Source organism: Falco naumanni, chromosome 7 (genome assembly GCF_017639655.2).
Source record: "Falco naumanni isolate bFalNau1 chromosome 7, bFalNau1.pat, whole genome shotgun sequence".
In the NCBI taxonomy this organism is placed as follows: Eukaryota; Metazoa; Chordata; class Aves; order Falconiformes; family Falconidae; genus Falco; species Falco naumanni.
The window spans coordinates 70,231,782-70,247,146 of record NC_054060.1 but is presented as its reverse complement, the minus strand read 5'-3'; the positions used below and the strand labels follow the sequence as shown (position 1 = coordinate 70,247,146).

The following is a 15,365-nucleotide window of genomic DNA, read 5'->3' as shown; positions in this document are numbered from 1 at the left end:
GTGACAATGGTTGTAACATCTTTTTTGTGAACAAAAAATGTCTAGTCCCTGCAAATGGTACCTCATGAAGCAATACAAGTGCCAAGAAAATAACGTGACTCACTTCGGAAATCCATGAACATCTGCAAATATTAGCTTCTACCAGGGGACCTGTAACTGCTCTCCTTACAGGAAAAATGATTTATGAGAAGCAGAGATATAACATGTACCTGTAGAAGCAGCAATGCGTCCCTTCCCCTCCCGTTCTGTTTCTATCAGCCGGAGGCCCCTTTCCACATAGCTCTGGAAGAACTGCGAGGAGTTTTTCAGGAAGGGCTCAATGTCTGCATCAGAGTATTTCTTTTTGTATTCATACAGCTCTGCCAGACCCTGGGAGGGAAGAGTTCCTGTGTGTTACCACGACTGCTGCATACACCATTTTAATATATCATGTCCTCTTCCTTGCAGGAAGGGAGCACTTACCTCCTTAGTGTTCTCCTTGGAGCCAATTTTCTTAAATATTTCTGCCAAAATATCATTAACTTTGGCCTTCGAAGCCTTTTCCTCCTAAATAAATGGAGACATCAAACCCAAAGTGAATAAAAATGATGGGAAGCTAGTCAAACCCACAATGTGCTCAAGACCTGCTAGCTGGATACTGAGCTTTCAGGATGAATAAAACCTTGAAGCAATTAGGGGTTTTACATTGCCACTGTTTACACAGAACAAGAATAAGCTTGTAGGACCCTTCCTGAGAAGTCAGTGTTTAAAACCCGTTCTGGGTATGGGTAACTTTTAGTAGGTCAAATGCAGGATCAGGCAGTATAAAACCTATGTTGCACGCCTGAATGTCCTGCAGAATATTTCATCCTAGGACAGGCACAGAATATTCAGGTGGTAACAGAAATACTGTTTCCACTGTTACAGGAACTACAAGTTCCCATAACAGCCATAAATAGAAGTGAAACTAAAAGAATATTTCCAATATTAGTTGCATGCTGGAAAGGCAATTACTACTTCGTATTCCACAATCACAAAATTGAGCCTGTTCCTTAAATAAACTGCCTTACATTCCCTCTCCCTACTAACACATTTACATTACTTACTATGCGAGAAGCCCCTTTTTCTGTATCCTTATCAGCTTTGTTTCCAGTCTGGTCCATGGAGTGTTTCATTACCCTGCACAGGTGAGCCTCCAGCTCAGATTCATTTTTGTTGTCTATCATTGTTAAATGGTCTAAGATCTAACAGAAGGAAAAAGGGAACAATTTTTTTTAAAAAGGAAAAGCTTTAGAAACTGAATGAACATCCAATTTAAAAAGTATGTGACTAGTGGCTGCTCTGACCTTGGGGCCTTTCAGCTTGCACAGGGTGTGAAGAAGAGTCTTCAGTGTCCTTATAGGAAACTCACTCTTGCACTGCTTCAGCTTCTCTTTGGGAAAGACCTTCATGAAAATGTGGATATCCAACAGAATACGATCCAGATTGATGCTATTAATGGTTTCTGGAAGAAGACGCACCATTCTCCAGAGACACTGGAACGAGAAGCTGACTTAAAGCAACTCAACTCAGGGAAGAAGCATTTAATTACATAAAGTGAAATTATGCAAAACTATCCTCGAACCATTTCACTCTGCTACCAAATCAGACACGCACCATGCCTGTCTGCTCAAGCTATATTTGCACTGGTACATACTTTTTCTCTCTAACTAGCTGTAACGTATCCAGATCCTCCTTTAGAACTGATGCATAAAAGTAGTGCTGACTTCTCTACCAGTAACAGGAGACCAAATGTTTCGCATGAAGGAATTCCAGCAGATAACACATAAGTTATGTGTACACCCACACACAGCCCAAGTTCTTTAGTTTAGCCTCATTAAGAATGTCCAAGTTGTCTTTAAATCACGCCAGTTACAAAAGGCTATCATATTATAAAAAAAGAACACACACATGCTTCAAATGCAGACATTTGCATGTTCACTCTGTCCTTAGGGATGACAAAACACAAGCCAGCTCCAGCCAGGGATTGTTTGAATCTACAGCACGGTGCTGTGCCTAAGCAAGTAAGCCCAGAGGTGACTGCACACTACTATATAGAGTCTGTATTAGTATACACAAGCCTCTAAACTATTAGCAGGTGTTAAGCTCCCTCCTAACATACATGAAAGTCACTACATGTAACATCTAATTATAAGATTATTATTGAAAGAATTATAAGAAATCTTTCACTTTACGGTCACTGATATATTAATATATATGTTCTTTCAGCCAAGTTGTCTCAGATAAACAAGTGAGTTCTAAACTTCTACTACAGGCTCACCTTCATGACAAGTTCTGAAAACTTAGGAGAGCTGGCTGTTGCTAGCAGACTGTCTTGGAGCAAAACAAGCAGAGCACTAGAAGGAATAATTTTATAATCGTTACTCAAACAAATGGATTCTACAGGCATCATTCTTTGCTTACAGAATAACTAAAACTCAGCTGTTGAGGAACACACAAGAACAGAAAAGAAGCAGCAACTGCACAATTTTTATTCTATACCTCAAGATGTTGGTCTGGTCAGACTTTTCCAGAACTTTCACTACCAAGAGGTTGACTGATCGGATGACCTGCTCACCCTCCTCAAGGTCTTCAACCCGAGAATCCAGCATTAATGTAATAAGACCGTGCATCAGGTCCTTCAGTACACCAGTGGAGGCCTCTCGAGCCAGACTCTCTATCTGAAATAGCTACAAATCGAAAACAGTATTACAGTACTATCGAAACGGCTACAAATCAAAAACAGTTTTCCCGCGCACAATGCTTTACCACAGGGATTTCTCTAGAAAACACTGTCAAACCATCTGACATTCCCCCCACATTAAACAATAAAAATGCAAATAGGAAGGAAATTATTTCTATTGGGTGACTTTGGAAAATACTTAGGCTGCCAACTCAGCACTCAAAAGGTAAGGAATACTAAAACAGAGCTTAGCAAAAGTGTTAAAGTGGCTGTATTCTGTAGAAGCAATAAAGAGACTTTCTTCTCCTCCCCAGTCCCTCTCAAGAGGCACACTGAGCAGACCATTAGCAACAAACTTTTATAAGTAAGACTCAATAGCAAGCTAACCTAGGTACAGGACAGACATTCCATTCTCCTGCAATTTCTGCACAAAAATTACCTGCTCTTCACCTTAACTTTTAGGTCAAATCCTTACCGAGATCATGCTCCCAATAATACAGCTGTAAAGTTTGACTATCTCATCTTTGTCTAGCTTCTCATCTGCCATGTGTGTATTGTAGATCAGCCGAAGCTGCATAAATGTAGCGATTAGGAATTGGTCAATGTGGCCAGACATAGCTTCTGCTTTGTCTTCCTGTCTGAGAACCTCATCAATCTAAGATTTAAGAACAAAACATCCAAGTTAAGTCAACATAATGCAAACAGTAAAAACAACTAATTTAAAACTTTCCCATAGGAAAGGTCTTGTCCTGACCAGTCCATTTGCCAAGGCACTTGTACTCTAAGCTTTCACTTGAAATCAGAAGCCACAGACTTCTATTGTTAACCCCAATATAACCAATTATCGATCTTTTAAGAGAACTACAAGCCTATCCTGTACACAAAATCACAAAACGTGAAATATCACATCATGGATACTAGAATTAACAGCTTCATGAAATCTTCTGGATAAAATACTTCTAAGTAGTTAAAGCCAACCTAGAAACACGTAAAACCTACAAGGCATGACAATTCTTTTGCTGAAGATTTTTGAATTAACATTTAAAAGTTATGTCTCACTGGCTTTTTCAAACTTACAGCACAGCTATTTGACAAAAACCAAACACACACACTTTTTTTCCCCTTAGTGCTTCTGTGTGGAGTTTATTATTCTAAATAGTTCAAGTGGAATTTCGATTGCTAAAGCGAGTCAGATGGCCCCTGTGCACTTAGTTTTGTCACCAGGGAGATCCTGAGCAGAGTCCACGTCACCAGACATGATTGCTCCACCACAGTGCAACTCATCACCCTCGCAAACAAATAGTTTAGTACAGTGTGATTAGCTGCCACCTTAATTGGCTTACCTGTGCCAGAGCCTGGACGCTTGTATTTATATCACCACTGGCTACTTGGGAAATGACAAAGTTGATGGTAGAAGCTGTGTTACTGTGCATGTCATCAAAGTGTGGGGACACAGCACGGATTCTAAACAGTTGAAGAAAACGGCATTTGTTACTCTTTGAAAAGATAGCTCTAAATTACACTGGACTGCTATATTTCAATGAAGGTTTAGAGACAAGGGAAAAGGATTTCATTTGTCACCAAGAATACTCAAGGAAGGAATCATTCCTTTCAACACTTCTGTTGCACTACTTGTAAAGATGCTGGTGATGCATTTACGAACTCAAGATCCTTTTATTATAAAACCACCTAAGCAAAACTCAGGTTTTTCATTAGAAATAACTCCTCTCCAGATTCCAGAACAGTACAACAAACCATTACTTTGAAATCTCTCTTCCAATTAGCAGACACTACCTTCTCATTTAAACAAGTCTGAATGTAGACACTAGCATGGTCAATTCAGCTTCTCAAAGCAGTTTGAGTAGCCCTGCTGGTTTCACTTAGGGGTTAAAACTAGACTCACTTGGGCTCAGGAATCAAGACAGGCTCAAAGATGTCATCTAGTTTGTGCTGTACAAGTGCTGGCATCTCACATCTGACAGTACTGTTGTCGTTTTCAATTTCATCAAGATCCAGCTGAAATTCCCGTGGAACTGCATGTGTTGTCTCCGAGTGGCTGCTCATGTTGCGATTTTGGCTATAGAAACCAGGAGAGAGGTCTTTGTTATATCTATGCAATAGGAAAGAGCACTAGCATCCACTGGTAGCCCTAGAGCTCTCATAATAGAATAGCATGGATTATGAAGTTCTAATAATCCCCTTTGCCTCTCCCCTAGCCATTAGTGAAACAAGTTTTTGAAGGTCAGAAAAGCAGCTGCTAATTACTTGCCTTCCTAGTTTTTCTTGTAAACCCACCACCAGACCCCCTCCATCTGTGTTAGGTATGTACTGGTTCATTCTGAGAGATCCCTAGCACAGTTTAAGTGGTATTAATGGAATGTAACATTGAGGGGGCTTTTCTTTTCTCTCTTTTTTTTTTTTTTAATTGATGCATAAGTACATAGCAACCTTGCAAGCTCATCTGAACCTAGGACTCCTAGCATCCCACATGACTTGTGCTGCGTATTAAGATTTTTCAAGGAAATGTTGTAATACGTAGTTCTCAACAGGGACTTTTATTCCAAGATAATGAGCAGGTGGCAAGGAATACAGTTTTGAGCTTTTTGTTGCTGGTACTGTTGTCCCAGGCTCTAGAATTCACACGTGCTCATCCAGTTCTGCACTATATGTCTGCCCTTACAAGTTAAGAACAGGGTCCAATCAACACCAAGTATAGTGTAACACATAGGAAGTTCTCCCAATATTTCTAACAGTTGTTTAACATGGAAGTGCCATGTCCCCCTGCAGTGTGATCTATTGTCACCTTGGCAGAAACCTATATTTTTGGTTTCTTTTCTTTAAGTCAGAGACCTGTAAATAACCTAGAACTGGCCATGATAAACCTGTCACTCCCAGGAAGGGATGGCTAGGATAGAAATTGAAAGATACAAGAGCCTTGCTACCAAGGAGTTAGTGGGCAGTACTTACATCCTATAAGTGCGATACATAATTCTGTCCATGGAGAAGCAGTGAAAAAAGGCACAAGACCATTTAGAAAGATTTCAAGACAGACAAGACAAAAAAAAGTTTCAGACATTTTGTTTTACATTATTCGGCCAATTTTTACAACATGCGAAGATGATGATAGAAACTAAAACAACATCGCCAGACATGATATTAGCACATACATTAAGCAGGCTACAGACCATAATGTATCATGACATACTTGAGTTTGGAGGACATGTCCTCAGCTGGTCCCTTCCGCAGCATGCTAGCGTTAGCACTGATGTTTTGAGTACGCTGAGGTTTCTCCTCTGCCTGTCTCACTGGAGCAGCAGACGGTCTCTTGGCCGACCGTTTTATTCTTTCCTCCAGCATGCTCATGTCTTTCTCAGAAAGCTGTAACACACAATGCTTTCACTCAATGAGTTGTACGGATTTTAGATATCTTGGTCACCTACAGGAGGTATACTACTTATTACTGCAGACCAAAGTTCCTCAATACCAAGGGTAGGAGCTGTCAGTACCACCGTCTAGCAGCAAACTAATAGGGCCACTCTGGACTGCCAGGTGGCTCCTTCAGGAGCTAATTAACCCATACTGACGAGCTGTAATACTGACTACAGCTATTTCTAGCCCACATTATTTCCAAGAAACAAGTAATCTTGAATTCAAACTATGCTACGATCATGTGTTCCCAACTGTTGCTTGCATTGCTGCAAAAAACCCAACCAAACAAAAAATCCACACACACTCCCCCGCTTTCCATAGCCCCTACTAGGAGCCCAGGCAATGTTTCAACAGTAAGGATGCTGCCACAGAAGCCAGAGTCCTTCTAACAGCTGATCCCTTCAGCGTACTCACAGCTGAACCTGAACTCAAGGTAAGCCAACCCAACACTCCAAGTCATGGCAGTGAAAAGAACCATATTTATCTGCTTTCCTACAGCAGTGAACATAACCAGGAACTATATTTGAGCAGAAGTAGCCATGACAGTTGTGTGGGAAGTACTCTCCAGTACCCCTACGATTCGGAAACCTTCCTGAAAAATCATGTTTTGGGACTAGATGAAGCATACCAAAGCTCAGAAAGCCATGATTAGAAGAAACTGAATGGTTCAGGTGCTACAGTTCTATTTAACCTTGAAAATCCAAAAGCAAATGGACTAGGCAACACAGCAGCAGATTGCACTGAACAATACTTCCAATAAGATGGGAATCTAAAATGCTAACGAGAACGCAACATTAATTCTCATGGAGATGATTACCAGAGAAAATAAGAGTCACATTAAATTTCAGCATTTCAGGAAGCTGGAAAAGAAGGGGAAGGAAAAAAAAAAAAAAGAAAAAAAAGAAAAATAAAGGCAGCCTTGCTTCCCTGTTCATCACACTCCTTAAAATACCAATTCAATAGCTTTTTACGCAGCATATGCATGATGGCATATAACAACACAAAATTCATAAAGGCATTAACATATCCATCATATTCCAATCAGTTTAAGTGCTGCTAGAAACATTACCAAGACCACAAGTTCAGAACATGAAAAAACAGCTCTCAATTCAAGTAAGAATTCAGTATACTTAATGGTTATGCACAATAATTGTGGACAACACAGCAAACTAGCTTTCCACTGCTGGAGACTAGAAGCCAACTTCTGCCACCTTTAACTTTTACTGCATTTTAGATGACACTGCTAAGTATGATTTCCAGAGAACAGAACAGCAGCAATACAAAGCAACAACGTACTGACACAGACCTTCAGCACTAAATGCAATACAACAAAGTGAACCAGACTTCAGCTGCAAAGCAGTGCATGGAGATGGGCATTGAAAAAAAAGCCAAGAGTATTCCATGGAGCCCCAACAACTAGCCTTTCTCAGCCAAATAAGTTACCCAAATACCATCCTGAGTCACAAATGTTACTTGTACAGTCGATTACAAGAGCAAGTTACTCTTTATAAACAATTTAATTGCCATGAAAGTCTGTTTTTTACTCATTTCTTCCAGTTTAGTTTTTCATTCATGAACACCCAGGTTATATATCCCACAATCAGGAATTAACCAACTAACTTTTAGAGTATCTATGGCATAGCAAGTTATTTCCAACATTACAAAATGCTCTTGATGCCAGCAGCAAGGTGTACCGTGACCAATCACAAGCAGTACAGTGTTAATCCCCTACAACAGTGTAAGGATTCGGGGGGTGGGGGAGTTAAAAAAAAAAAATCATCTTATTTCCTTTTACACTCACATTTCCAATGAGCTTGAACACTTGGTCGCCATGAACATTGTAGACAGTCACAATGGTGTTCAGGGCAGCATTGCGCACAGTATTGTCCCTATCACCAATATGAGTTGCCATTTCTTTTAAGGCTTTCCCTGGAGTTGGCTGGCATACATTCATGCCATAGGATTCAACCAGACATCCAAGCTCTTCCAGGCATTCTAAAGGAAGAAAATGACACGTACACATTCAGGTTTAAAGCTGCTGGCAGGAGAGCCCTCCCAGTTTTCTGCGTTGCTTGCACACCTTGAACATTCACTGCAGAGAAGTGTCAATCACTATGCTGATGATTGATATATGCCAGGTGATAGATGGAATGGAATAGTAAACTACAGGTTCAGAATACTTCATGCAGATAGCATCTAAAAGCTGTCAGTCATCCCTATACCCTTCAAATATTTCCCATTACCACATATGAGCAACGTTACAGTTAACTTCACATCTAAGTAGTTTAGACAGTTGAGAGCTTGCAATGCTGTATTACATACATCATTCAACATTCTGGCTATATCAGGATAAGATATTTTCAAGGTGATTAGGGAGTAGTTTGAACTACAAACACCACACCACAACTAATTTCTATAATAAAGTTGAGATAGACGTACAGTGTAGAGACATTTCTTTCCAAACTCTTGACCAATTCTCTTTGTCTCTTGGATAATAGCCCTGTTACTGTTCTCCCCAGCACTGTTTTCAATGAGACTACAAGCCTACTCAAGGGAAACTCATAATCTGATTGCAAATTAATAGAATGCTTGTCTTTGGAAGACAATAAAACACAAAATGGTACTACTTTAAAAATATGATCCTTTAAACACTTAAGTATTTGCATTAAATGCTATACAGGGGTAAATCTCACAATCCACCAAATGTTATTACGCTGGATTTTTCAAGATGCAACCCAAACCAATTTCAAGTACTTTGTAATCACTCAGTTCATCATGCCATTTCCCACCTGCACGCTGTTTTGAGTTTTTGGATTTTGTCCCCTCCATGACAAAAGTGAACATCTTGCTGGCTGGATAGATGAGACACATCCTATTCAGAATGGCACGTACATCCTTACGGATGACATCTTTTGGTTCTCCTACCTAGTGGAAAAGGTTTTAAAAAACACAAAACAACAACGGAAAGACATACGTAATATTTTAAATATTCTCATGATACTGTAAGATCAGTCTAAAAAAATTAGGAAAGCCAGAACTATTGTCAATACAAAATCCTTTTCGGTAAATGGCTTTTAAAGGCAAATATGCAATATAGATCACAGAATCATTTAGGTTGGAAAAGACCTTTAAGATCATCAAGTCCAGTGGTTCACCTAACGCTAATAAGTGCGCCATGTCCCCAGGTGCTACATTTACGCATCTTCTCCAGGGATGGTGACTCCACCGCCTCCCTGGGCAGCCTGGCCCAGTGCCTGACCACCCTTCCTATGAAGGAATTGTCCCTCTCACCCAATCTAAACTTCCCCAGTGCAACCTGAAGCCATTTCCTCTAGTCTTGTTGCAGGGGTCCTCAAACTACAGCCCGCGGGCCGGATACAGCCCCCCAGGGTCCTCAATCCAGCACCCAGTATTTACAGAACCCCCCCGCTGGGGGTTGGGGGGGAAACCAAGCAGCCGCAGATGACTGCCTGCCATTTCATCCACGTGCCAGCCCCCTGGTTAAAAAGTTTGAGGACCCCTGTCCTATTGCTTTCTACCTTGGAGAAGAGGCCAAACCCCATCTTGCTACAACCTCCTTTCAGGCAGCTGCAGGGAACGGTCAGCCCCCCCCAGCCCCCTCTTCTCCAGGCTGAGCCCCCCCAGCCCCCGCCCGGCTCTGGACACGCTCCAGCCCCTCAGTGTCCCTCTGGCCGTGAGGGGCCCAGAGCTGAGCCCAGGGCTCGAGGGGCGGCCTCACCCGTGCCGAGCGCAGGGGGACGGGCACTGCCCCGGCCCCGCTGGCCACGCCGTGTGGGACACCAGCCAGGGCGCTGCTGGCCTCCTGGGCCACCTGAGCACACTGCCAGCTCACGTTCACCCAGCTGTCAACCACCCCCCAGGTCCTTTCCCCCCAGGCAGCTTTCCAGCCACTCTGCCCCAAGCCTGTAGCACTGTGTGGGGCTGTTGTATCCCACATGCAGGACCCTGCACTGAGCCGTGCTGCCCCTCATACAGCTGGCCTCAGCCCATCGATCCAGCCTGTCCAGATCCCTCTGCAGAGCCCTTCACACCCTCCAGCAGATCAATACTGCCCATCACCTTGGCGTTATCTGCAAACTTACTTGATTCCCCTCATCCAGACCACTGATTGAGATATTATCTAGAACTGACCCCAGTATGGAGTCCTGGAGAACACCACTTACAATCAGCCACCCACTGGATTTAAAAGCATTCACAGTATATTTGGAATGAACATATTAAAGTGTTTCATAGTATCTGGCTATATTCTTCGTGAAAACTAAGGCTAGTTTCCATATAATGAACTGTACCTTTAGGATAAGATATGGGATGAAAGAGGAAGCTTCGTTTTCAGTAAGGTGATACTCTTCTTGACTCAGCAAACTGAAAAGCAATTTAAGGTACTCAAGTGCTTTCATTAAAACACTTGTGTTTGTATCAAAGAACCGCAGGGTAAGCCATTTTAAGATCAGATCCAGACAGCTGATGACTCCATCTTTTTCACTCTCCAAGTGCTTGAAGAAAAAAAGAAAAAATAAAATAAAATAAAGGAGGTTGTGCAAAAGGAAAACACACTGTTCAAGAAAAGAACAGATTATAAGGGAAAGTTATGCTTGGTAAGATGGTCTACATTTATTGGTTGATTCTTAGAATCATAGGTACTCACTTAACTTATACAGTTTCCCAAAATTCTAAGAGAAGTCTCCGGTGAGGAAATCTTCCCTTCTCCCAACAACATTAACATCCAACTTCATAATTCCTCTGAAAATTATTTCTATATATATGTTAAGGTTTCAACTTCACAGAACAATGACCCCTGACTCTTAAGAAAATTCCTATTCTACTTCAATGCAAGCAAAACCATTCATAGCAGAGAAGAATTCTCTACAATGTCACCTACTACCACAGATCCAAACTCACCTCAATCATAACAGCCAATGCTTTGTTGTGGTGCTGAAAGTCTGCATGAAACATCTCATCCTGTAGCCATTTGGCCACACAACTGGACATCTGAGTTTTTAGCTGCTCAATATATTCATCACGGGGAGTAGTGAAATTCCACTTCAACACCTGTAAAAAGGCAGCATTTGGGACTCAAAGCAAGCAATACCTTTTCTTCCTAATACAATTTACAGACTGCATCTCTTCATTCTGGTTTAAAATCTGTCTTCAAAGCCTTCTCTTTATTAACAAGTAATGGGAAAAATTCAGTGGTGTTTGCTCCCCTTGGCTTACACGAACAATTTTCTTTATGTGGAGTGGTTATCTTTAGGCCACCATCTTAATTATTATCATTTGAAGCGGTTGTTTCTAAGCTATAGGTAGGCCTATTTACTAGCAAGTTACAACTAACATACATGTTTCAAGCAATAGAATTTCCCTAAAAAAGACAAGCTTCATAAGCAGGCTGTTCAATATAAGTGTCTTAAGTACAACGGATCTTAGAACTCTGAAATTAGCCAACTGTTTTCAGTGAAGCCTTGATGATACTTCACAACTGAAGACCATCTCTTGGAAGTTGTAAAAAGGCCTTTGGCTTTTACCAGAGTATACAAAGGCACAAAATTTGAAAATTGGAAGAATACCACCACAGCAAACCAGATATCAGCCTGTGGAAGTCAACTGTAGAACCAGATAATAAATCCAAGGGATAGACAGAGACTAGCACTTTCATGCCATAGCATGTTGTTTAATTCCAAGTTAAACAAAAGAATGCATACAAATGACACTCCTTCAAAACCTGTGAATACATACAGATGTTTCTCACCTTCAGACCTTTCTCATCCTTCATCCTCTGTTCTTTCCCATTTGGGACTATGATAAAAATAGGACCTGATTTATCATCATCTTCCTTCAGATTAGGCTTGCTGAGCACTTTCTTCCCCTGTACACCCTGAAAAAAGCAAGATGTTAACAGGCAACACAAGACGCGTATACGCCTCAGTCCCAGCAACTGCAAGCATTAGATACCAGCCAACCTCATGCTGCCTATGTGTACAACAGCCAGAGAAAAGCTGGAAGAATGACGTTGATTAGAATTTTAAAAGTATGTGCTCTGCTGCTGTGGAAGCAATACCCATGACAGTGTGCACAGCAGTACCCTGTGAAGTAAGACACCACTCTCAACCAGTGTGCTAGTCACCCACACACATTCCTACTAAAATCCAACGTGGTACCCGTTTGATAGATTTGCTCTTTGTCACACTGGTACTGCCTTTGCTGAGGCTTGTGTTACCTTTGGACAGGTTGGTATTGCCCTTGGACATAGCGCTATTAACACCTGACTGCTGTAAATAAGCCACAGAAAAGGCTTTATTGATATTGTTAGACAGCTACTTACGTGTAAGAGTTACCATTCTAAACCTTTGAATGCTTTCACAGCAAAGGCATTAACTCAAGGTTCAGAGTTTTGACAGAAGAAAATACTGACTTCGGCAAATCCTTCAAGGTTTGTTCCATTCATTCCTGCCATGAATCTGAACCCACATCAAACGTTCTTGTTACAGTGCTCCTTTAGACAATGGAGGCACTGGGACTGTAGAACAATTTGGGGTTTTCTTCTGGTTATACACATCGGACAGACTTGAAAGTTATCAGCAAAAAACTTACTGTAACACAAATCAATGGAAAAAACCTAACCACAAATTCAGATGTAATCAGTTTGGATTATTATGCATTTAGAGCATCTTTATTCTCTTTTTGCACTTGTGACTGAGAACATTTTGCCCTTCGTACTGTAAAGGAGAGATTAATTTCTTCATACATGGGTTCAAAATTACCATTCAAAGTATAAGCTTGGAACTGCAATGGTAAGAATGAATTCTCAACAGCACGAAATCAAGGAAGCCAAGCAGATTTAGAACAGCCTGAGCAGCTCACAAGACTGCATCTTTGACAACACAGACTTTAGTAATTAAATAGGTAATAACAAAAGTAGTGATTAAGTAAGTGATATGGGTACACCTGTCATTTCAGAACTCAGACAAGCATAAAGATTCTCAGTATAAAAGCAGTCCCTAGCAAGGGCTGTACTACCAATAATGCATTAACGAACTACACCTATTAACTTCACAGAACTCATTTTATACAAAACAAATCAACATACCTTAGCTTTAGAGGAGGCTCCACCTACTTTGGCTTTTTTGGGATCAGGCTTGGATTCCATGGTATTGGACCCCAAATCTTCAGCAAGCACTGGAGAAACAATAGACCATTTCAAACTACCAACAAGCCCATTTTAGGTTAGTACAGTTTTCCATTCTTAGGACAGAAGAAAAACTGTCCATGAATAAAATATGCTTATCACACAGAGATCTGAGGATTTTAGACTCATAAAATACGTTCCTTAAAGTCTATGTTAGCATACAAAGTTTTCATAATTAAGGTCATAAACATTAGCAAATTTGTCATTATCACAACAACTGAAAAATGTATACACATGTATACTGTGCAGACTAATGTCTAGAGCTGTAGCTGCACCTAGATTGAGCAGGCAAGCTAGCACCAGCAGACAGATAAGACAGGACTGCTTCTTCAAATCACTTGTCCCCTAAACCCATTACCCTCTCTTTTGTGTCAGCACAAGCATTGTAGTAGCCCCACAGTAAATTATACTGAGGAAATAGCCCAGAAAAAATTAAACGTGAGAAGAAAAAAAAATTATATTAAGTTCAAATCAGATTATTATTACCAAAAAACCCACCCCTCTCCAGTCCATGGGTGTTAGCTTCAATACCAAGTAGCTATTTTCAAAGAGCAGCTGACAGATGGTTGTGTGGAAAGGAAAAACCCTCCTACACTGGAAGTTGACTCAACTTCAAGTCAGACCTGAATCGCAAACAGAACTCACTAGATGACACAGCCATCTGTAACAGTAACTATGCTGAATTCCTCACACCCTGCTAAGTATATTTCTTCCTCTGGCATGTCAAGAAGCTTCAAAACCTACCCTTTCCTCAGTCATTTCCCAGAACATGAGAGGTTACCTGATGCAGGTTGGAATTTGGCTGAAGCTGCTCCCCCTACCACTCTGGAAGATGGTTTAGCAGGGGCTGGTTTGGCTGGCATGTTAGCTTTGGCTTTCTCAAGCATGGCCAGTACCTGGTCTTTGGAAGTTGGCTACAGAACAGAAGAAGGAAAAATATTTTATAAATTTGGAAAGACTAGTGATAGTCATTACTAATACATGCCACACATGAGGAAAGTTACACTAGTTTGAAACAAGCTAATCCATTTAGCATCTTTCATGACTTGAGATAAATGTTCTCAATATTTTCAGCTATTTCTGTTCTGAAATAAACCACTTTTGCATTAAGCTTCTTCTGCAAGACCTACAGGAAACAAGTGAGCCAGCAATCTGTTCCGAGTGAGTAGTCCTCTGACATTAATGAAGTGCCTTAATAGAGATTCAGCACTCAAAGGGTCCATAAGATACACCAAATTGCTAGAAGTCATATTAAAGCACGTGTTCAAAGGCATACAGCCAGACAGTAACCGGTATGGAAACTACGTGCAGGTAGATTTCTTCAGAAGAAAAGCAGAGTGAATGAGTGTCAAGCTCCCAGAGCAATAAACCTGTGGTGACAGCAGTCCTTCTGAAGCAGAGAGCTCTAAATCACAGCCTCCTGATACTATTTCCAGCCCCTCTGAGAACATTCAATGCAGACAAACTTACATGACTCAAGACAGCATATCACGAGATCGTGAATGTGACTTGTTAATATCCACTCATTCAAGGTCACATTACTTATTCTTAGGAACAGAAATACCTTCAGCTTGCTGGTAGCTTTTGCCATCTTTTCAAAGCCAAGATGCATCATAAAGAATGGCAGGGCATCCTGTGCTTTTTTACGCACATCCCCATTTCGATCTTCAAGGCAGGAGTACAGGTGAGGCACACATAAGAGCAGATCAGAAGGAACAGAACGGAGGGTTGGCAGCTTCTCAGCCAGCCAACCAAGAAGCTGAAAGAAAGTTTAAAATACAAGTTTTTGAAGAAGTGCTCATAGTGCTGTGTCAGGCCACAAGAACCTGAATAGTAGTCCTTCACATACCACTACGCAGGTAGGAAAGAACCCCACCACCCCAACCTTTGTTCAGACAAGTATTCTTAAACATCAACTGTCATGTCCATTAAAAATAAAAAAATATTGAGTACAGTACATTAATACGCAGCTACCTTAAAACTCTGAGCATGGCATCTTAAGACTGCAAGGGCTATTTCTTCCTTTTGAAA

General features: G+C 41.0%; 1 protein-coding gene and 1 non-coding gene across 3 annotated transcripts in view; both read right to left on the bottom strand.

Annotated features, from left to right (window-relative positions):
• Window positions 1-15,365, bottom strand: part of CKAP5 (cytoskeleton associated protein 5) — a 43,994-nt gene that overhangs the window by 5,291 nt on the left and 23,338 nt on the right. Inside the window, exons 24-42 of one of the 2 annotated variants that reach the window (XM_040602161.1) lie at window positions 14,899-15,093; window positions 14,116-14,248; window positions 13,236-13,324; window positions 11,898-12,023; window positions 11,051-11,200; window positions 10,441-10,644; window positions 8,920-9,055; window positions 7,932-8,125; window positions 5,907-6,079; window positions 5,669-5,692; window positions 4,605-4,778; window positions 4,045-4,165; window positions 3,177-3,356; window positions 2,521-2,708; window positions 2,300-2,375; window positions 1,326-1,514; window positions 1,086-1,223; window positions 463-546; window positions 210-369 (exon numbers count right to left, since the gene is read on the bottom strand). In XM_040602161.1, coding sequence (XP_040458095.1) covers window positions 210-369; window positions 463-546; window positions 1,086-1,223; window positions 1,326-1,514; window positions 2,300-2,375; window positions 2,521-2,708; window positions 3,177-3,356; window positions 4,045-4,165; window positions 4,605-4,778; window positions 5,669-5,692; window positions 5,907-6,079; window positions 7,932-8,125; window positions 8,920-9,055; window positions 10,441-10,644; window positions 11,051-11,200; window positions 11,898-12,023; window positions 13,236-13,324; window positions 14,116-14,248; window positions 14,899-15,093 — 2,734 coding nt within the window. The remainder of the gene's footprint in view (window positions 1-209; window positions 370-462; window positions 547-1,085; window positions 1,224-1,325; window positions 1,515-2,299; window positions 2,376-2,520; window positions 2,709-3,176; window positions 3,357-4,044; window positions 4,166-4,604; window positions 4,779-5,668; window positions 5,693-5,906; window positions 6,080-7,931; window positions 8,126-8,919; window positions 9,056-10,440; window positions 10,645-11,050; window positions 11,201-11,897; window positions 12,024-13,235; window positions 13,325-14,115; window positions 14,249-14,898; window positions 15,094-15,365) is intronic. The other variant, XM_040602162.1, reaches the window with a different exon arrangement.
• Window positions 3,885-3,995, bottom strand: LOC121092114. Its single transcript, XR_005829194.1, has one exon. It is a non-coding gene; the product is annotated as a small nucleolar RNA SNORD67 (small nucleolar RNA).